Below are 22,320 nucleotides of genomic sequence, written 5' to 3' on the forward strand. Positions count from 1 at the left end.
GTACTCCGGCGATGCAACATAACCTTTACTGTTAATGTGGTGCTATGTCACACAGCACTTATATAGTGCTAGCCAGACTTATACATATTTTAAATACTTTAATCAAGATACATACTGTATTTTAAGTACCCTTGTGCATATTTTGGTATCTCTTAAATACTTTTGCAAAACAATATTTAACACTGGAACTTAATTACCTTTTGATGTTATAGTTTACTCTTAGGTTACTTTTCAATATACTTCAATCAGAGTTGACTGGTTGCAGCTGCAGAAGTGCATCGCCTCATTAACAACTTGGCTCATGACATGCACTGGAATTTCTCGAACAGTCGTAGTGAGGGCCATCATCATAGCCTATGACCCTGTGTCCTTTTAGTCATACACACGGAAGATCAGAGCACAAAGGTAGGCATACCACCCTTTTATTATCCCAAGGTAGCGAGTGCTACGTACCAGTAGTAACCACAAGATGGAGTCTATTAAAGCAAAGCTTTACTTGGCTACTACCTCAGAGTTTGACGAGTAGTTGTAGCCTGCCCCGTCCAGTAAGGTGGGCCGATTCCGGATATAGTGTAATTGTAAACTGGGCTGAGCTGTGGATGAGCTAGGAGCAACCATACAACTTCGTCCTCATCTAGTCTGCTAGTCCTGCATAGTCTTCTTCAGTGTGACAATATCCTTCAAAAGAAGAGGGATAAACTGTCCAATGCAAATTTTTAAAAGTAGCTCTTTCCATGAGTAAACACAAACTTTTTTTGTAAATCAGCCTTTTGCTTTGTTTAACAAAATAAGACTTTTCAGTGATGCACAACTTCTTTTTCTTTTTTTTGTGCCATGCTTTGTATTTTAAAAGTATCTTGAAAGTAACTAAATACTTTTCTGAGTATCTTCTACTCTACTTCAGATACTCTTGCAATTTAGGTACTTAGTACTCTATTGAGGAAAATTTTTTTGGTATCTTAAGTACTTTGTACGAGTACCTTATACATGCCTAGCGGTAGCTGGGCCCATCTCAAAGGCAGTGCAGTCTAATGCGGCACCTCAAAGCACTGGCTGCCATGAGGGAACATTGGAAGGAACTGATACATTCTTACTATTTATAAGTTGCTATGTGACCTGATGCATGTAAAAGACAGTGGTAACATTGACTGTTACTTGTATGCTAAAATTATGGGCCTGAGGCCAAACGAAAACTGGTGCATGTACATGCTTGCGCTATGCAAAATTATGCATGTACCAATCATTCCAAAGAGCCAGTTGGCGTTTGCATGAGAGAAGCATGCATGCAATTGTAGACTAATGGTTAGTTCATCGGGCTGTTGTGCTGGGAGAGAAAGTTTGATCCCATCATTGTACACTTATATATACTATACAATGTTTTCCTTGACGAGTTACTGCCATTTATTCGTATCAAGTATGTTGTTTCTCATCTGTTTCCAGCCTCTTTTGTTAGCCCAATCCTGGAGAGAGTGCAGTCTAAATATAAGGGCCCCTGGGGTTGCCGAGGGTGTGCCACTGGGTATAGTCACTAGGCATGTGCTACTTTTCAATGAACCTCTTTGATGCCAACTTGGGCATGTGCCACTGGGTATGTGACGAATACGATAATTGTGATTATGATTCCACTGATAACTCGCAACAAAAAGTTGGAAGGCAGTTCAACCTCTAGTTGACATTGATCAAATGTCCCAGTAAGACAGAGAGCTTTAGACTAGGAGGCCACAAGCATTGGGGCCACGGTACTGCGCATGCGTAGACTTCGATGTAAGGGTCTGCGCATGTGCAGTATCGTAGCCCCAAGCGCTAGCAGGGCCCAACGCTTGCGTCCCCCTAATCTAGAACTCTCTATTGTCTTTCATCGACTTCAACTCCACGTTGATTCACCTTACAGCTTTTTATTGAAGAGGCCTGAAAGAAGGCGAGACAAGTACCTATGTAAAACCTCTCCATAAACGTTTCTGCTGACACGGTTAAGTACTGCCAACTTACTCTCCTTCTCCATGCTCATTCCCTCAGCATTTTTTCAATTTTTATTTCTTTTATTTCTGCCAAAAAAAGAGCACTTACCTACATTCTCTGCTACTGTTATGTAGGGGTGCATGCATGCAACAGTAGTAAAAGCAGAAATCTCCGAGGCTGAAGCTCATGTGAGCAACGAGCTGGGGAAGGGCGGCATACATAAGGGGTAAGCACTACTTAGCAATAATGATAGTGGCAAGTGGATATAGGGGCTTCATGCTACCTACTTCATACTTCAAAGTGTCTGGTAGGAGGCAAATAGTGCTTCACATTAAAGGGCACAGAGAATCCAAAGGATCAAATAAACACCTCATCAGCATACAGGGTCTGTCTTAATAGTAAGAAGACAAGTTGTGGCATTGCATGTACATACATATGACCGGGAAACCGGCGGCGGGGGAACCTTCAGCTTTGCAACACGACAGGCTCGGTTGGTTTTGAACAGGTGTAGCAAGTAGGCATCCTTGATAGTGTGCCCATTTTATCACTGCGTTACGGCAACAATGGAGCAAATGCTGGAAGCAACTGGAACAATGGAGCAAATGCTATACTACAGGTTCTGTACCGCAATAACATTACACACATCGCTTGCTGTCAGGGAGTTTTCGACTGGGCAAGGCATCACCACACTTTCTCAACCACTATATGGCCCCGAACTCTCTCGCCGCGACCTCTTCCTGTTTCTGAAGATGACTTACACGTTGAAAGGACACCGTTATGACACCTTGGAAGATGTCCAAAAGGACACAATGAAGGTGCTCAATGAGATTCTACATAAGGACTTCCAAGATGCCTAAAAACAGTGGGAAACTCACTGGGCTCACTGTCGATGCTTGAGGTTCTTATTTTGAAGAATACTCAGTGTATTGAAATATTTTGTCAAATAAAGTGTGTTCTATGTACTCAGTCTTCTTATTTTCAGGACAGACCCTGCATACCTTCTAATCTAATTTCACTATTGCAAAAAACCAAACTGAACAGTTCAGATTCTTGCGTTGAATATTATTGCTTGCAGACATATTCTTTCATTGCTGAATAGCTTTTGCAAGGATGTCATGGTACAGATATTTACTGAAGGTGGACACATAACAATTCACGTGAAAAACAAAAACAAAGAAAGAGCAAAAGAACGACTGAATGTAAGTAGGATGTCGTTTCCTGTGAATTATCCAGTAAAGGCGGAGCAGTGACATTACACAGCGCATTTTTGATTTCTGCACTTCTGCACACATCAGTAAAGTGTAGCAACTGCAACACTTAATTTACTCTTAGGTTGTGCTTCTGCCAAAGATGGCACCTTCTTTATAAAGCTTAGCAACAGGTGCAAGACATCTTTTATTCTGATGCCCGTTGCCATCAAGTGTGTTCTGCTTCTGGTGAAGGTGTGGTCAGTTTCTCACAAAAGTTAAGAGAAACTGTGCAGCTAGTGCCTATAACCCAAGCACAATTTTACTAAACATGAGCAACCATCTTATGTTAATCTTCTTGTACAGTGAACCAGAAAGGCAGATCAACTATACTGCATGCATAGCTAAGTTGTTTAAAGCTAGAAAGTTAAGAAAAATGGCTAGGAGCTGTTACCCTAGCAACCTCGTAATCATAGTGACAAGCAAAATAATTAACAAAAATATGTAAACACCGTTAGGGGAGAGGCTACCAATGTTAGCGGCAGCACAAATATTTTCGACTGTTTGCGGTTGCCTAGTTGAGGCCTTCTTTATTAGCACATCACAAAACTTGCCTGCTGGCACTATGTGAAAGGCATGTGCAAGTTTAAAGTGACAAGCATGGAAATACATGTAAGGGTGCTTCTAATTTTATAGACTGTAGAAAATATTGTAGCATTTCAAGAAGCTTGAAATGGCATGCTGCTGCAGACCACAATGCTCTCTGCATTTACTGCAGTCCTGTTGTGGTATGCTTTCTAGAATGAAACATTAAATTTCAAAGCAAAACCTGTGCAGCTGAGGCAGTTGATTACAGCACAGCATGTTATGAAATAATAGTTTAGATATTACAGCACAGTTGGACAAGACTGAACAGATATTAACGTGGTCAGATGCAGCAATCATTTGAGCTACAGTGTATCTCTCCCCAGTCACGCTTGTTCTTTCCACACAATCACCTACTGCGTAATTATGAATACGCTTCTCTACGAAAACTATGGCCCCTTAATGTAGATGAAGAGTATAACGAGTGTGCAACAAGCCCACGTTTTTAATTGAACACTGGCCCATAACTTATGGCAGAATCCTTGTGATAGCCTTCGCTTATAGTTATTGAGGCACAAATAATTAAATAAGATCAAGATGGGCGATTCTTCCGTGACGTGTAAATGTACCCAGGAGGTGGCACGCAACAACACAGCACACTGCTCTTAATGAAATGAGTAGTAGCTTTATGTACACGACTTCCTTGCAAACCAGTTTTCCTAGATTGCATCATATTTAAGATTCATCTTTCATTATAAAGGCTACGCGATGTTAGTGTGAACCGCGACGATGTCGGAGTGTCCCTCAAGCTCGTCGCAAAGTTTACCAACTACTTCCAAGTGTTCTTCGGGGACAGTGATGGGTACGTGGGGTACGAACTTCAGGCCGCACTCGGCTATCACGTAGCCGTTGGAGGTCAGCGCTTTAGAAAGGGCGAAATAGTCGTTAGGGTGGCATAGGAACTCGCACATCTTGGACTCGCCGTCGATCTCGACCACGTCTTCGGCGCCGTGCTCGATGCCCACCTCAAGAGCAGTATCGGGGTCCAAGGTGCCGCCGTCCTCCCGACCCGAGACCCGCACGAAGCCCTTTTGCTGGAACTGTTCCTTGACACCTCGCGCTTGTCTGCACGTGTGCTTCTTGAGGATCTGCTTTAGTTCGTTCCCGAATTTGCTTATATTTCCCGTCTCGACGTCTAGAACAAGCAGCACACCATGCTCCATAACGATTTCATAGTTTGCGCTCTTCAAGTTTTTCGGCTTGTCAATGCCTGCTCCCCGTCGTATCGCTAGCTCGATGCTCGCGTTGGATACGACCTGTGTTTTCTTCGCATTCTCGATCGCATTCGCCAGCGCGCGGTTTAACTTCGGATCTGTGCTCCCACCGCCGGCTTTCACAGCGACTTCGATGAGGCGCATGTACTTGTCCGTCATGGACATCTTATGTGCGTCTTTGGCCGCCTTGATGTGACGGACGTTTTGCCAGTGGCTGTGCCCCGCGTAACGTCGGCTTTCCCAAATGTGACCGGCGACGTCCCGTGGTTCCCGAAAGAGGCGATTTAGCGCCGGCACGCCGGCACAAGAGGTACTCACAAGTGCGAGAGAATGTGCTGTCCTTATTGTGTTTCTCACCAAGCATTGAGCAACCGGAGATTCAGTCACGCGAAGGACATTCAAGGGCAGTCGAGAAATAGCGTTGGCGAGCATGGTTTGTCAGAATGTGATATACCAATCGCCAAAGAAAAACCTTCAGCCCAGCAGTTCGCACTCCTATCACGGCCACAAGTCACTGTGCACGCAGAAAATGGAACCGGAACAGGAACTCCTAAAACTAAAAAAAACCAAAACGATAACAAAAATAATCAATATAAATACTTCAAAGTTCAGAAATTAAAATTGAAACAATTTGCTAATTGAAAAAATAATATTCAGAGGATATAAAAAAACAATGACACCAACAAGAAACCCAAGAATAGAGGTCGCATGAGTCTGTAGTGGCGGCAAGGTGGCGGCGCTCTGCAAGCAGCATGGCTCTGAAAATCAGCCGTGAGTCTCTGTGAAATCAAATCAATAATTTTCCCCGTCATTTCACCGACGAAGCGCCGTAATTCATTGCGACCGCGAGTTTACGCGGCATGTTCTTTTCTTCTTTTTTTCTCTTTGAAGGCTTGCTGCTTCGGTCGAAACCAGGGAGACATGCGCGTTTGTGCGCAAAATGTCTTGCGACTCAAGTCGCTGTTGCTCCTGAAAATAATTTTCCTCACTTCAGAACATTGGAGTCTAATCCTGTAAGGCTGCGTTATGCGCATCATCTTTTGCTGGACAGTGATGACACCCTTGCGCTTTCTTGCAGACAAATCACACCATCGATCACGAAGCGAAGTTCTACACAGTTCCTGAACATGTACAGAAATCATTTTTCGAAGTTTACAAGGTGCCGAAGAAGTTTCAGGTGCTGGTAAGAACTTTGTGCATACATACAATGCGCGTACAAAGACTCTTGATGCGTGGTTCTCTGGAAAGCGCACACTACGTGCCGACTTCGCAAGCGAAGATAACATAGAAGAAGCAGAGGTACAATTAAGGATACGAAGGCTGAAGAACTCGGCTGTAGGAATTAAAAAAAAGGGGGAGGGGGTGCAGGTAGACGGGTTTAGTTTAGTTTATATATGTTGGGTCAATCGTACATAAAAAGAAAAAGAAAGAGATAAGTGGGGAAGGAAACTTGTAATGGCAGCAAGTTGCAAATAAAAGCGAAAAGTCGTACTTTCAACAGCACGTTGTTAATGTGAAATCGAGGGTTCGACGGAAGCCCGTCTGGTCGGGATGAAGCATTGAAGAAATAAAACGAAGGACACCGACCAACATAGAAGTGCTAAAAAATGAAAAAAATTTTTAAAAGACGTTTCGGCTTCGCTACGGAAGCCTTGTTCACAATGGGATGACGGAAGGTTCATGGAAGCTTATGTATGCTTTAGAATGTGACGTAAGCAGCGCGTGTATGACGGGGGGAGGGTTCCCTCATTTCGATTAAGCGTGTGACGTGTTTTTTGGATCTCCAGTGATTCCAGATACAGACGCGATTTTTGGTTTCTTTCTTGGCCGATAATTCTCGAGCGATCCCAGTCTATATTGTGGCCCGTTGCATCCGTGTGCTCGGCAAGGGCATTCGACACTGTACGCTTCTTTTCGACATCTTTCTGATTTTTTAGCACTTCTATGTTGGTCGGTGTCCTTCGTTTTATTTCTTCAACGTTGTTAATGTGGACATTATATTTAAAAAAGTTGCCGGTAGTCTCACTGCTGTGTCAAAAATATGGTGCCTGTACGGAAATACAAGCCCTATTTATTAGATGAAATGTGCATAACTTGTGACTGAATTATTGTCTTTGATTGCGTGCATCATTCAAAACTTGCATCTTTCAGAGGCCCAAAACAAAAATGTTGCGCGCTCTACATTTCTTGTGCATGACCATGCTATCCCTGTGTGTGAAATACTATTTTTCATTTCGAAAATAAGGAGACCTTGGTTAAATGACCATAGTGCAGACCTTGTTGTAACTTTTGTTTTGCGTTAATTTCAGAGTGAAATGTTTGCAGAGATGTCCATCATGGTGCGGCAGCCATTTCTTGAAGTGAAGTCGTACATCGAGTCATACGACTATTCTCTCCCGGCCCTAAGGATCATGCTTTGTATCCACATGTGGCATTTCAGTGAACGAAGGGAAAGTGCTGTCTGTATCATTTCATTTTTTTGTGCACTGCAGTACTAGCGTACTAGTAGTACTAGGTGTATGGATTTGAGGTACAAGCTCCAGAGGTATATAGAACAGGGAGTATTTGCATGACGACGTGAGCACCTTGTTGTCCAAGTCATGGCTTACACAATGACCATAAATAAGCTAGAGGTCAGTCAATCAGTTTAATGTGACATTAATGCCTATTCACAGTGCTAGCTTAGCAACATTATGGGAGCTGTGGTAGAATCAGTATGCATCTATACACCCCTGTACTTGGTTGTTAAATGTCGGATAACTGTTACGCAGTGCAGTATAACAAAAAAAAAGAACAAGTCTTGCTTGTGGATTGTATTTGCCAGCTAACCAACTTCATGTAACAGTTCGATCAAATTTGATGTGCTTTACTCATGCTCAAAAATAGGCAATGCTCCACTTGTGGTTGCAGCTCTTTACTAGACAATACACTGCAGAATTACCACATGCCAACTTAAAAGATTAAATGCAAAATTTCTTTGTCATATGCATTTAAATGTGTATGTATATATGGAAACAAAATTTTGCAGAATCTGCACTCGCATGCCAAACTGAATTCTTGCGCCCTCGGTTGCAGAAAGTGCCCGATGTTGCACCATTGGCGGATACACAATCGCTAAATGTGCACATGTGCAGTGCCATTGCTCAACACCAAGCACTTCCATTGTCAGAGGGCGCAAGAATTCAATTTGGCTTGCGATTGCAGATTGTGCAAATTTTTTTTTCCCACCTGTGTATTCCCTCGGCACTGTAAAACACCAATATGATTTATTGATGTGTCCTTAATGAACATGTCGAAAGCTGTGGTAATGCACTAGCATACATCCTTGCATAGTTCACCTGACTGAGATGCTACAGCACCTCAAAAGCATTTTAGTTTTTTTTTTACTCTTAAAGTTGTTAAAATGATCATCTAAGGACTGAAACATGATGGCACATCCTTTCTGGTATACAGCTTGAAAGGGCAAGTGAGGGAGGAAGGGGTTGGGGTCTGACTTTTTGCCTTAAGTGTGCATAAGAGTAATATCTTTGTGATAGTTTTCACACTACAGACTCTTGTATTTCTTTGGCACTCATCGTCTGACGTCTATGGCAGTATTGTCCCCAAAGACCCTTATAAGAAAAGTCACTGGTATCTATCTAGATGTAGGGCGTACTTGTAACAATAATCGCTTCTGTAGCGCCTTTCTCTTTTTGCTCAAACACTACTGGTGCCTAAATTTTCTTCTCATGCTATCTATTCATCTGTCTTTCCAAATCTTGTAATATGAACACAATTCACTGACTAAACAGTTCTCCTCAAGCAGATTGGTGGAAGATAAATTGAAGATAGAGATAGAAACTATAACTGTTTCCTGATGAAGTTGCAAAGATGTTTTTCTTTCTGTTATATTCTAAGTGAAGTTTTTAATGATTGACTGAAGTTGGGGTGTGCATTAAAATAAGGGCACAATTTTTAGCATAAACTAATGCAGAAGGTTAATATATAGATGACTGTCACTTGTGAAAGGTAAATCATTCATTTTCAAAACTCCATATTAATCTGCGCTCCAATCGCCTAACAACCTATGTCGCTGTACAGTGCCTCCCCTATACCTATAATTTTCAGAGCGGATGTGCTGGTTGAAAACTGGCCAGTTGGAGACTGTGGAAAGTACCACAAAGATGCCGGCCTATTGAAATGACATTTAACATCATCTGATAACAAGAATTGCATGATTGTTGCATTTTGACTTGAACCTGTATTAGCAGCTCTGTTGCACATAAAGTTGCGGGACATGAATTTTTTTTTTTTGTGACGTACTGAAGCTGCATGCAGAAAGCAATAGTAAATTATTTAATTTGTTCAGATTACTGCTTTATTGTCTTTTATGTTTCTTTTTGAAGAAATTTATTAGTGTTTGAGACATGCATTAGGAGAAGTTTGAGGTATTTCAAGTAAACTGCCAAGTTGGAAAAAGAAAAAAAAGCCTTGACAGCATCGTCAAGATGGCCAAATGGGCTGTGGGAAAGCACTCACACAGGCCCATCTGTTGCACTATGCAGCGGTGAACAACTGGATTATTGTTTCGAAAGAGTGGGGTGAGTATTCTGCTTGATGTTGGCATACCTTGCATTTATTGTATGTATGAAAGGATTACTTGTGGTTCATCATTGAAGGTGGAGATCAGTGAACCCATTGTGGTACTGTTTTATTGGATATAAGCACTAGTACTTGAGACGTGAGCTTTTCTAGTTTCTTTTTTTTTTCGTTATAATCTTTTGGCATTCACTGGTCCTCACAAGTTCAGGAAGGAGTAGTGTTTAAGTGTGTGTGTGTGTGTATGTGGAGAGGATATCGCAAGAAAAAAACCACAAAAGGAACTAGAAACGAGGTACTTAGTAATAGTGAAAAGTAAAAATGGAAGTGGCCAACATACAATACATCTCGATAAAAAAAACAATCGTTACATATTTGTAGTAATAGAAAAGTAATTGCATCACATAATGCTCCCATTTCCTATTTCTCTAGTTAGTCTTTTGTTGTATACAGCATAAGATTTCATATGTTGTATACAACAGTCACTTTACACATTATGTTTAAATGTTTTGCTTTATAATTAAGTGCTTCTTTGTAGTTTGCCTCACTAATTTTCTCTGTAGCGCAGTTGTGCCGTACTTCTAATGCTGAGTTATAAACAGTACGTGATTATAGCAAGTGTTGGCTTGATATTGTCATTAGTACACTGTAGTGTACATTGGTCGTAGAAATAACTTGTAATTTGTATTATAGCTGTTTCGGTACATCTCACAATCGAAAGGGCACAATGTGACTAGGGTGCCATATAGGGCTCTGGCAGGAGTGATACTACTAGGGTTGATTTGGTACACTGTCAGTTAGTGTGTGTGAAAAAAACAAACAAAAAAAAGAGTGACTTGCTCTTGCAAAGTTAAACCTTTGTTAAACCACCCCTTACAGAGCTATGTTCAGTGTGTGTGTGCGTGTGCGTGTGTTGGTGGCAGGAATTCATCTGGGAGAGTATTCCTGTATTGGGCTGTTTCTCTGCAGCTGCCCATTGGGTCAAAAGGCCAAAGGACAATGCCCAGAATGCAAGTGATGAAGCTCTGATGGACTCGCCTATTGACGCAGCCGTCTGGATGCAGAATTTTCGAGTCCTCAATGCTGCACGGCTGAAAGAGCTGAACGTACGTGAATGTTTTTTTTTTTTTTTGCTGTTCTTTTATTCTGTTTTACAATGCTGTCGCAGCACCTGGGCGCAGTGACCATTGCATATGCAGAACCGCACTGTTTTCAACCAAACTGCTGGTTTACCGTTGGTATCACTTCTGCGCGTGAGCTCAACATTAAGCTTTGAAAAAGCGTGTTACCATGTCCAAGTGACACTGCTTTTGCATGTCAACTTGGTAATTGTAATGGTCTGAGTCAGAACAGCTTTTGTTTTCTATTTGTTATGTTAAAAACAATGCCGCCCTGTCCTATCTCCGAAACTAGAAAAAAAGAAAAGAAATACGTGCAACACATACTACAGTTTCGACACATCCAGCGTCTTACAGGTGTGGCCAGTGAAGCTGCTTAAAGGGAAGGGACACAAGAGAAAACTTATTTGAGCAATATTGGTAATTTACCCTTCTACAATACCATAAAAGACCCTCTTACTGTGAGAAGATGCTTCATAAGCCAGGAACGACGTGAAACTGAAAGATGTGTGGTGCCGTCGCCGTGAAGTTGCTGCACCATCCTGCCGTGATGCCATGGATTTCGACGGCAGCTGCTCGGGCCCAGTTAATTATACATAGGCAGATATGGAGTACATTGTATTTTAAAGGAGCCAGGGGCTGAACTTAGCAAGCTTCAAGAACATTTGTTGAGGCACAACGACAAAAATTTGAAAATTATTTGAAACCCACAACGTCACGTTGAAGTACCAGCGCTGGGGATTTGGTGTGAAGTTAAGAAGTAGACCTTTATCCTTCAATTTCTCTTTTTCAATAAACCTCTTACCATGAAATTAACAAAATATTGTGTGTTGAAACAATAGTTTGAGTGTAAGCTGAAGTAGTGTTTCACTTTAGTGTCTCTTTAAATCTACAGTTTTTACCTCACTTTCGTTGTTACAAATTGTGACAAATAACATTAAAGTGAATGTCTTGAGACATCTGATAACCTCCCTCTTTTTGTGCAGCTGACCACCACACAGACCTACAACTGGTCTGAACGAGAAGCTACACAGAAGGGAGAACCGTTGACAAACATAGTGGATCATGTGGGTACTCATTGTACAAGTCTTGCACGTGCATTGTACTTGGCCGTCACATGACAAACAATATGTACACATGCACAGGGAGTTGAACGCATGAAGCACGCATGCAGCTGTATGGCTGCTCTCCTGCAAGAGATCAAGGTGCACACCGACTCTGGGAGGTCAGTCCCCTGTGCTGTGATGTTGTGAGCTGGCTTCTTGCTTTAAATTGTACAGCTGACCAACAGACCTTATTTCACACTTTCTACATTTAGGTGCATGCAAGAAAAGACGTAGTAGAAGTTGGGACATGTATTTTGGCATTTTATGTAATGAGTATTAGGCATGTTGTATCATCAATCGTGATATTTTTGCTCTTCGCTTAAGGATGAAAACCATGGTCATTGCCAAAGGCGTCAACAGCTTCTGGCAGGACACCTATCTTCGTCGACTCGATAAATCTTATGTGAGTGCTGCATATGCTGCTCATACCCTTTTTTTTTTTGTTGTTGTTGTGCGGCTGTGTGCAGCTGACATTGAAGCAACCATGTTGTCGAACATTAGATACCGTTTACTTGTTTGTGGTACTTTTTTTATTGGTTTTTATTAAGCATCACAATCTCGCAGTCAAACCTTGCTATAATAAACACGGATATAACAAAGTAAATCTAAAATGTTTCTTGCTAATATCAGCACATAACGAATATGTGCTTATAGCAAATAATGGATGTAACAAAGCTATAGTTATGTCAGGTATGACTTCATTATAACGAGGCCTGACTGTAATGTTAGTCTATGGCCACAGGCAATATGGTTGTTCTATGTGATAAGTCCAGTAAAGTATTGTGTGCTTGTGATGTATAAAGTTTTTAACCAGCATATTGCTTTCCAGATTGCAGCAAAGGACCTGACTATAGTGAGGAATTTCAAAGAAATTCTTAAGAATGACTGGGTATGTATGACGATTATTTACTAATGGTCCTAAGGTCCATAAGAGGGGGGTCCACGATAAGCAGATGCCTGTCTTTAGTTATTTTACAACTTCAAAAAATATCTGCTTCTTTGAGAAATGCAAACTTTATTAAGCATAGGACAACCTAGTAACTGTACTGCTATGCAGATGATAGCAGACAACAGTGCATGACAGTGCCCGAGACAGTGCCATAACAGGCAGTGTTCTGAAATTTCATGACTGCTTTCCATCTATAAATGCACTCTACTGGTGCCCTTGTAGATTATTTCGCGGCCCTGATTTGACGTCATGTAATATCATTTTGTGGGGTTTGGTGAAGGGGCAGGTGTAGGATCAACTTGAAAGATAAAATTAAATTTCTCCATTGTGGTTCTTTGGAAAAGCTTGTGGACACTGGACAGTGTACGTAAATGCTTGCAGATACTAGGAGACAGTGCATAATTTAAGACTATGTAAAAGTTTTTTATCCTCTTTTCACAGAATCACATTGGTTTATAGGTTATTAGTACTTTGATGCATACCTGACACTTGCATACTTGCATACCTGACAGCTCACCTGAATTTTCCATGAAGTTTATGAATACAGGCTTGTCCTATGATTTTACTAATGCTTCATCAAGTTTTACGAGAAATGAATTCTGTTTGCAAAAAAGTTTTCTTTGTCAATGTCCGGCTATTTGGAGGTCTTCAGATTGTGAAAGTGTGTGCCTTCTTGGAGCAGGTTTGTTCGGACAAGCTCCTGAAGCTAGTAAAATTGGCAACAAAGTCACTGAAAAAGTAACTGTGATCTAAAAAAAAAATGTGTGTAGATTGTCAGTTTGTGCTGTTGCAAGTTTGCTGCTGCTTGTGCGCTACAACCAAAGGTAAATAATCGTTAATGACGACTATGCGTACAACATGTGGTTGCTCATTAAAACCTTCGAAAATTGTGTGCCATCCCGCCTCCCACCTTCTGGTTTCGTGCCTGCGGGATTTTTAAGAATTTAGGGTTTGTAGGTAAGCAGGTATGTACTTACCAGAATTCCAGAACCTCATTAATCATAAAGACCACGATAAGATGTTCACATGAATAAAAATGTGCTGTGAGTGGTTGCTGCTGCTCTTTCTTGCAGAGGAATGCAGCCATAGTCGTGAGTGTAGATCAGGCTGCCATGTCCTTGAAGCACCTTGGATTCACACATGAGAATGTACCCTGTTACTATCCGAAATACCTTCTGGGCCTTGAGGTAGGTCACACCTGCTTCCTCTGTGTTTCCACATTTTCTTGCCCATGTAATCCACGTGAAACATGGCATATTGGTGTTTGCACAGTGAATAGACCAATATCACTGTGTTGACAGCACTAGGATGTCGTCTGCTGGCATTGTGAAGCCAGTAGATGGCTCCTCACTTCTGCAGTCATGAGGCACCATTGAACTGAGTATTGAAGCTAGCTGCTTCCTGTTTGTAAACAATATTTGTTGCACGTGCATCGTGGCAGGCTTTGAAAGTAATTTGTTCTCACTTTGTGGCAATTTGTGACAAGGGAAAGACTAGAATCCTTTATTAAATGTTCCAAATACAGTGGAATCTCAATAAACAGAGATCGCTTAAACGCAACTGCCACTTAAACAAAACAAAATCCTCACGGTTGATTGATTTTGCATTCATGCAGTGCTCTCTGCAATGTCTCCCAGTAAATGAAACTTCTGTTAAATGGAACCAAGTTCCTTGGTCCCTTGAGGTTCTGTTTAAAGAGAGTCTACAGTACTTCCCTCAGTAGTTACCATTTGGTCTGCCCAAAATTAACTTGGGAAGCCCCTGCCACATTTATTATGCACTAAGACTATTCTTTGTATTTTATTGGTTAATGAAGTGAAGAAAGTGAAAAGAAAAGGCACTTGCAAGTTTCAGCTACCAACAGAATTACCTTCAAATCAAGATGAAGCGTGCACAGCACTTGCTCTGAATTACATATCCCCTTTTGCTTAAAAAGAAATCGAACTGCAGTCATCATTTGTGTTTGTCCTTCAGAAACTGTTACGAGTGATCTTCGTGTAACTGAATGAAGCTTTCTTGAAAACCTGCCACATCATGTTCTTGCGTGTTGGACGCGAATGAATGAACATTATATACAGGGTCTGTTCTAAAAGTAGTAGGACTCATTATTTAGAAAAAAATTTTGTTCATGAGAATAGTACAAACGATAAAAATTTTTCAAAGTAGCACGCTTCCGCATCTACACACTGCTGCCAACGAGTTTTCCAGTTTTCATATGCCTCCAGGAACGCCTGGACCAGAATGCTGTTTAGCTCCCTCGTCACAGCCTGTTGAACCACCTCTACCGGTCCGTGATGCTTCCCCTTGAGTGTCGATTTTATTCTCGGGATTAGAAAAAAATCTGGCTGGGCCAAGTCGGCGCTGTAGTTGGAATGCATCATGTAACTGCGCAAACGACAATGGACGAGGAAAGAAACACACAGTGCTGTAGGGGGGCTGAGGCAGCGGTGCCACCTTGCACTGGCCAAGATACTCCAGTATGCAAAATGCTGTGTGGCTCGGCGCATTGTCATGGTGCAGCCGCCCATTGTTGGGGATGGCTGCGTGGACACGAACAATGCGTTTTCACAGTCTTTTGAGGACTTCCACGTAAAAAACTGCATTAATTGTTTGTCCGGGTGGTACGAACTCTTTGTGGATGGCTCCATGTCGATCAAAAAAGCAAATGAGCATGGACTTTTGCTTGGATTTGCTCGTTCATGCTTTCTTGGAGCATGGGGGAAAAGGGCTGTGCCATTCTGAGCTCTGCCACTTGCTCTCCGGGTCATAAACAAACACCCACATCTTGTCACCAGTCACTACATTGTACAAAAAGTTGGGGTTCTCATTCACATGAAGAAGAAGATCCTGGCAGATCGCTTTCCTGTTGGCCTTTTGCTCCTCTGACAACACTTGCGGCACAAACTTCGCGCAAAATTTCTCCCAAGCTACCTAAGTTTCCAGTCATGATCTCAAAAACTTGGGTTTGAGGAATGCTTAAGTCATCAGCAATCATTCTGATACTCATCCTATGATTACTGTTCAGTAAATTTTTCACTCGCGACACATTTTCATTGGTCTTGCTGGTCGAAGGGCGTCCGGAGCCGTCGTCATCTTCCACTCTTTCTCTACCTTCTTGGAACAGCTTGTGCCACTCAAAAACACCTGATCTACCCATGGCAGCATCACCGTAGGCCTGCTTAATCATGTCGCGAGTCTTTTTGCCCATTTTACCAAGCTTTACACAAAATTTGATCATGTATCACTGATCCAGTGAACGGTCCATGATTCTCCGTGGCATTTCGAGGCATTTCGACTGGGGTTCACAGTACAAGCAACCTGCTCTCTTCAATGGCCGAGAGCCGCCTGCCAATTTTTCCCAGCGTTCCCAATATCCCCCTTCACCAATCCTGCGCGCACAGTCCGCCTCTCGTCCACCCATTCGTCCAAAGAAAAAAAACCAGTCCTACTACTTTCAGAACAGACCCTGTATTTCACTTTTACTATTTGGGCAGTGCTTTTTAGGCACACAAATAGAGTACTGTTGTCATGATGTTTACTGTGGGAAAATATTTATAGTGTAAAACATGAATTCATTGAATGCTGGCATTTTCCTAGAGGTGCATTCCTCCCTGCTCTTCCCTTGCTTATCACATTGAATGTGACAGCATAAGAGTTTATTTTGATAAACTGAATTATTTAGGTATAATGTACAGCTGGCCAAATTTCACTTTGTTCGAAAAGCCAATGTGTAAGGATACATTTTTTACTTGATGTGTGCCCTGCTTGTCTGGATTTGTTCCATTGTTGCACTGTAGCTGAACATAAGTTATCTTGATTACTGCAACAAACCAGACACTCTTATTATTCCAACAGGGGTTTGAGTTTTTTGAGCCATTTATACCAGTTCATGTGCCCAAATACAGTGAGAAGGAAATTGAAAGTTGCCTTGACTACTACCTTGATCGTGGTTATATTCAAAACCCAAACGGTAAGACTTTCTCATTTTTTTTCTAACATTTGTTTAAATCAGATGGCATAAACCATATAGAGCTCGTTTCTGTGTGGCCCCCATTACACTTTTCATTTGCTTGCATGTGTAGCTTAAGAAGGTAGCTTAAATCTGAAATGATTTTATAGTTTTGTACAAATGCACTGAGTCGATAGGGCAGTTCCTCAGCAGTTCCGCCTAAGAATGTGTACTGTTTGCCACAGCTGTCATCTCTACACATGAATTTGTGTGTGTGTGTGTGTGTGTGTGTGTGTGTGTGTGTGTGTGTGTGTGTGTGTGTGTGTGTGTGTGTGTGTGTGTGTGTGTGTGTGTGTGTGTGTGTGTGTGTGTGTGTGTGTGTGTGCGCGCGCGCGCGCGCGCGCGCGCAAGGGTAGGGCTATAATAAAGAGTTTCTTAAAAAAAAAAGAAGCTGGGCTGGTAAGGTTAGTTGAACAAAGGCGAGTGGTGAGAAGGGATGCGACAGGAGGTTGATGATGGTGCAGTGACGATGGCAGCCAGTGGTAGGTGGCGTGCACATGCATACAGTGATGTCTTCTTGCAGCCGAAACAGTAATGGTACCAGCACTGTACTGTGCTCACTTTCTGGCACTGCAGGTGCATGCAGCTCTCTACAGCGTGTAGTGACTGCCCACTGTAGTAAACATGACCACTACATTTATGCTTCATTTTGAGGCCACCATCACCACAGTGATGAGAAAAACAATGTTTGAAAAAGACGTGGGAACACATCTGGTTAAATAAACCAAAAGCAAGCAGCACTCTTCACTGCACAATGCTGTACCTAAGGAGGCCGGGCATAGCACGGCCGCACGGAATAAATGTTTAGGGAAAATCAGCAGCTTGAGAGGAGGGAAATGTTTAACCACCCATCCGAGATAAAATTCTTATAAGAAAGTGACCTGTGGGAGCTACTCTTCACATCTAAGCAGTACTCTTAGGTATGACTAAAATTGTTTCAAGGACCATTTAAGCGCATGCATTTGTCTCATGTGCTACTTTGTAAGGAGTGGCAGTACCAACAAAGTTAAAGGGGCCCTGAACCGCACCGCGGGCTTGGTGAAATAACATAGTCGGCGATTAGCATATGCTGCTTTGAACATCTCAGCCAAGTTTTGCTGGTGTGCGTGGTGCATGGAGCTCGCAACTGGATCGCGAAGTCACCTTTCTCTCAAACGCTCTTTTCAACAGAAGGCCCTGTTCTCACTCTTCTAGATGCACTATTTCGTTATTCCCTTCGACGGCTGCTATTGGCCGACAGCTGACATCAAGCTGCGGTCGGCTACATGGTGTAGATGCCGCGGCCGCCACAAGTCCACTGGCTAAGCACACTGCGGCTTGCAGTGGACAACCAAATTTGGCTTATGTTTGGCGCATCGTAGGCACCAGAAGTGGAAGTCGTGGCATCTGCGTTAACATACAAAATGAAATTTTTAGCTGCGCCGCACGGTGACATTTAGAAGGCGGAGCGTTGTGGGCATGCCCCACTGCGCCATAGCCTTTGCAGTGCAAGGCATTGAAAAAGGAACGGGAGCACAGCGGAGGCTGTGTTTGATTGCCAACAACTCAGTTTCTTCTGAACGCATTGAAGTATTTTTTAATAAAGGGAAAATGGAGACATCCACCCAATCATAGCAGTTGCTACAAAAGAAACCCATACGGGTTCCTCGAAAGAAAAGCCTCACAGATGAAGAAAACTGCGTCCTGGTGCGGGACTTGAACCCGGGACCACCGCCTTTCCGGAAGTTGAATTCGACTTCGCCCTACCATCTGCTAGCTACCTGGTTAGCTCAGATGGTAGAGCGGTTGCCCCGGAAAGGCGGTGGTCCCGGGTTCGAGTCCTGGACCAGGACGAATTTTTCTTGAACTGCGAGGCATTTCTTTCGAGGAACCCGTATGGGTTTCCTTTGCAGCAATTGCTACGATTGGCTGAATGTCTCTTTCTCCCTTTATTAATTACTTCTCTCCACCTTGCGTGTTACCACAGAACTATTATGCTCAAGTACTTTTTGCGGCAAAATATTTCTGAAATAGCCTATTTTCACTTCAAATGCCTTTCTCCCCTTTGATAAAAATTGGTTCAGGGCCCCTTTAAAGAACATTAAAGTGTCATAGCACTGTACAAATGAGGATGGGAGTAGTGCTGCTGTTTCTCCCGCTTCTGTTGCTTTGTCCTGATATGCTACAGTAATGGTTGGCCCAAACCAATTTGCCCAGTTTGTACTTTTGCTGGAACCTAGGGAAAAAGATGTGCACACATTTAGCCAGGGACAATAGAAGTGCTTGGCAGCTAGGCTGCAGTGGGGTGGGGTATTTACCACTCATGATCCGAGTTGCCTGATTTGGTGTTTGTAATGATAGTCGTGCAAAAGTTCGGGAGATGGAGGGGGGGGGGGGAGGTTGCCGGCAAGCAACATATTCAAAGCACAACCCTTTTTTCAAGAAACTTTGCCTCTAGCACCAGCTTTGAGAAATAAGAACTCAGTCAAATGTATTGCTGCTCCAGTTAATTGCTCTGCATTTTTGCACAGTGTGTAAACATATTAACCAGAACAGTAATGCACTTTGCTAGTTTTGAGAATTTCTGGAAATTAATGCAAGGCACACACATAGTTGCTAGCAGAAGGTTATGCTTTGAGTACTGGCAGACTTTCACAGTTTGTGCCCTCTTAAGTTATTACTTAAAGTTAATTAGTAAACGTTCGGTAATAATCATAATAATATTAGCAATTACACATATCCTTATGTACACTGCTACTGTAAAATTTGGTGAGTGAAAATTGTCTTAAATGTTCAACTTGAGATGGGCTGAAGTGTTGCTGCAGTAATGCATGGTATACACTAAAGTTCTGAAAATTAGCCACGTCACCGCTTCTAAGTGTTCTTTATGCTGAGTACCTTAATCAGATCCATTAAAGGGCTTGCTTTCTTTGGAGAGCAAAGTGCTATCAGGATAAAAGAAGTGTGTGTGTGTGTGTGTGTGTGTGTGTGTGTGTGTGTGTGTGTGTGTGTGTGTGTGTGTGTGTGTGTGTGTGTGTGTGTGTGTGTGTGTGTGTGTGTGTGTGTGTGTGTGTGTGTGTGTGTGTGTGCGTGCGTGCATGCGTGTGCGTGTGTGTTGTGTTCTGAATTTGAAATGGAACAAATGATGTGAAGCATACATTGAAGCATTTAGCAAGAATTGGGAATTAAAGAACAAGATTATTTGTTATGGCAACCATATAAATAAAAGCACAGGGAAAATTAAAAGTGTGTATTTAAATCAAATGTAAAATTAATAAGAAAAACGGAAATGAAATTTGGACCGAAGGACAACCTGTCACCGCCAAGAGCCAGACCCAGAGCCTCCCTGCATGATGTTTTCGATGCTCTGCCATAAGAGCTACAGCAGTGGCTAGCCCTCCATTCACTTTCTTGGGTGTTTGTTTACTAAACCTTAGCAATGGGAGCTTTAGCAAACGTTACTCGCAGATATAGTGGAGGATTTGGAACATGGTGTATGAGTTTCTGAGGCTTTGACATGGCTTTGAACCACCATGTTTGTAGACATAGCTCAATGCCCACTGCCAGTCATATAGACGGTGCCTAATTTCTGATTGGATTTTTGCAGGTTGGACAGAAGAAGGCAAAGCTGAGTTGAAATTCTTAAGTGGTTACAACCCCAGAGAACTTGGAAGGATCTGTCGGTGGCGGTGACTGTGGCACGTCACTTAAGCCAGACAGAATGACCACACGTAAACTTTTACCTATGAATAAATGGAATGTGCTCTGTTTATCAAACATAATGTAAAATAAAATAATGACGCTAGTGTTATGGGTTCATTCATGTCTTGTACACATTCAATACTGTACCTATGAAGGAAAATACAGCATGAGATGCCAGAGCAGGTTAAGTGAAAGAAGCTTCACTGAGTGGAAGCTTTACCTGAGAAGCTATCTAATTAATATGATGTCTCTGAAAAGTAGTGAGGCTGGTTTTATTGACGGTTTGTTTATATGCCAAATGGCAAGCTACATGGCATCCCCTTCAAAGTATAGGTAATCCTCGTGCAGGGATAATGTCACACATGACATAATTGAAGCAGGAAAAATTTTATGTTCAAAGGATGGGTGCGTCAGTACCCCCTCTGTCACACCCACCGACATGGAGGTCAGATACCTGGGACTATCGCAATGTTGAATTTTGTGTGGTTTTGTCGCAGCTTTCTGCACATGGTTGCACACACACTTTTCCATCCTTCTTTGCCATTCCTTTATGTACTTTAAGGTTCAATTAACAGCACAAGGACACCAAAGAGGACATTGCGCTGATTTGCAACAGTTTTCTTTTCAGAAGGCATCACTAGTTATATAGTCACACACTACCACATCAACCATGTGCCATCAATTCGTCAAGATTTGCTAAAAAAAAATGACTTAATATGCCCTTTGTAACGAGCAATATACTGGGCCGTATGGAAAAACACCAGGATTCATGAAAATGGAACTAAAAACAGAAAAAAATGCTTTCGCAGCGTTTATACCAACCGGGAAAACTGGGAATTCTCAGGGATTTTGAATAGTCTGGGAAGTACTCGGGGAAAACTCGTGGAATTAGTGCATCTATCAGGGAAAATCAGCTGGAATTTTATTGAAAATGAACGAAAGTCGCGGTAATGCTGGCTCGAGTCACATATAGGTATCGTAGCGAGTCGTCTTTGACGCCGTGTCGTCGGCTGGAGGAGTTGCCAGTGTACAGTCAACGACCGACTTTACGGGCGCACACTAAACCATAATTTAATTTAACTAATTCAAACAGTTTCGCAGCACCACCGCGTACTCCATAGAGCCAATCTATAAGCACGTCTCAAATTTCAGACGCAAGAACCCTTCCCCGTCCACTTCCCAAAATTTTTGCCGTGACTGCAGGTCTGAAACGGCATTAACCAAAGCCACCACTGCCGCCATGTTACCTCGCCGCCTCGAACTGGCGCTCTCGCACGCAGATACACAGGCAGCCGTAGCCACTAACGCGGCAACGCTAGGCATAGCTGCTTCCACGTTCGCTATCAAGCTTCTTGTCATTCTATGCAGTGTTTTCATTGAAAGAATTTGATGCTGTCAGCAATGGCACCGACACCATGGCACATTGGGGTCCTCGTTATTGGCTTCGAAGTTCGGAAAGCACGGCGCGTTGCATAAGCTGGTTCCCGAAAGTCAGCTTTGCCTCACGACGGTAGTGTTACACGGTGAAGCACCTGCAAAAGTATTGCGGTACAGCATAAGTGTGAGAAGGGGCAATTGTCACGGGACGCAGTATGTATTCCTTGATTATTCACGCGTGCACCCGCCATCTCCTATCTCGGTACGAGCACCGATATTTCTAATAAGTGTACTTGCAGGTCTTTAGAGCTGTTTCGTATGTGCCTGTGACGACCTGAGCTCTTGAGGACAGTAAAAGACGCACATTCATTTTTTCGAACTGCCTAATTTTTCGGACGTTTTCGCGGCCCCTAGGGATTCCGAAAAATCGGACGTTGACTGTACGACTAACGAAGAGGATGCATCAAATGGTCCGTGGGTCGAACGCGCAGCGCAAG

General features: G+C 42.6%; 2 protein-coding genes across 2 annotated transcripts; one reads left to right on the top strand and one right to left on the bottom strand.

Annotated features, from left to right (window-relative positions):
• Window positions 1-1,879: 1,879 nt before the first annotated feature.
• Window positions 1,880-5,547, bottom strand: LOC142572131 (putative transcriptional regulatory protein OEOE_0768). The gene has a single exon (XM_075681020.1). The coding sequence runs from the start codon at window positions 5,435-5,437 to the stop codon at window positions 4,493-4,495; it is 945 nt and encodes a 314-aa protein (XP_075537135.1). The 5' UTR covers window positions 5,438-5,547; the 3' UTR covers window positions 1,880-4,492.
• Window positions 5,548-5,713: 166 nt separating this feature from the next.
• mRpS29 (mitochondrial ribosomal protein S29) lies at window positions 5,714-20,551 on the top strand. The gene is made up of 13 exons (XM_075681022.1): window positions 5,714-5,776; window positions 5,897-6,018; window positions 6,084-6,188; window positions 7,315-7,423; window positions 9,493-9,585; window positions 10,553-10,689; window positions 11,688-11,768; window positions 11,847-11,926; window positions 12,132-12,210; window positions 12,637-12,696; window positions 13,830-13,943; window positions 16,612-16,726; window positions 20,352-20,551. Exons 1-13 carry the CDS (start codon window positions 5,758-5,760, stop codon window positions 20,435-20,437), a joined length of 1,200 nt encoding a protein of 399 aa, XP_075537137.1. The 5' UTR covers window positions 5,714-5,757; the 3' UTR covers window positions 20,438-20,551.
• The last annotated feature ends 1,769 nt before the right edge of the window (window positions 20,552-22,320 follow it).

Source organism: Dermacentor variabilis, chromosome 2 (genome assembly GCF_050947875.1).
Source record: "Dermacentor variabilis isolate Ectoservices chromosome 2, ASM5094787v1, whole genome shotgun sequence".
Lineage (NCBI taxonomy): Eukaryota > Metazoa > Arthropoda > Arachnida > Ixodida > Ixodidae > Dermacentor > Dermacentor variabilis.

What these genes read in the sequence shown, in the direction of transcription:
- LOC142572131 (XM_075681020.1), bottom strand. Translation starts at nt 5,437, where the DNA reads ATGCTCGCCAACGCTATTTCTCGACTGCCCTTGAATGTCCTTCGCGTG.
- mRpS29 (XM_075681022.1), top strand. An exon ending in GTGCACACCGACTCTGGGAG is followed by an intron (nt 11,927 to 12,131) that starts GTCAGTCCCCTG and finishes TCTTCGCTTAAG; the next exon opens with GATGAAAACCATGGTCATTG. An exon ending in AATACCTTCTGGGCCTTGAG is followed by an intron (nt 13,944 to 16,611) that starts GTAGGTCACACC and finishes TTATTCCAACAG; the next exon opens with GGGTTTGAGTTTTTTGAGCC.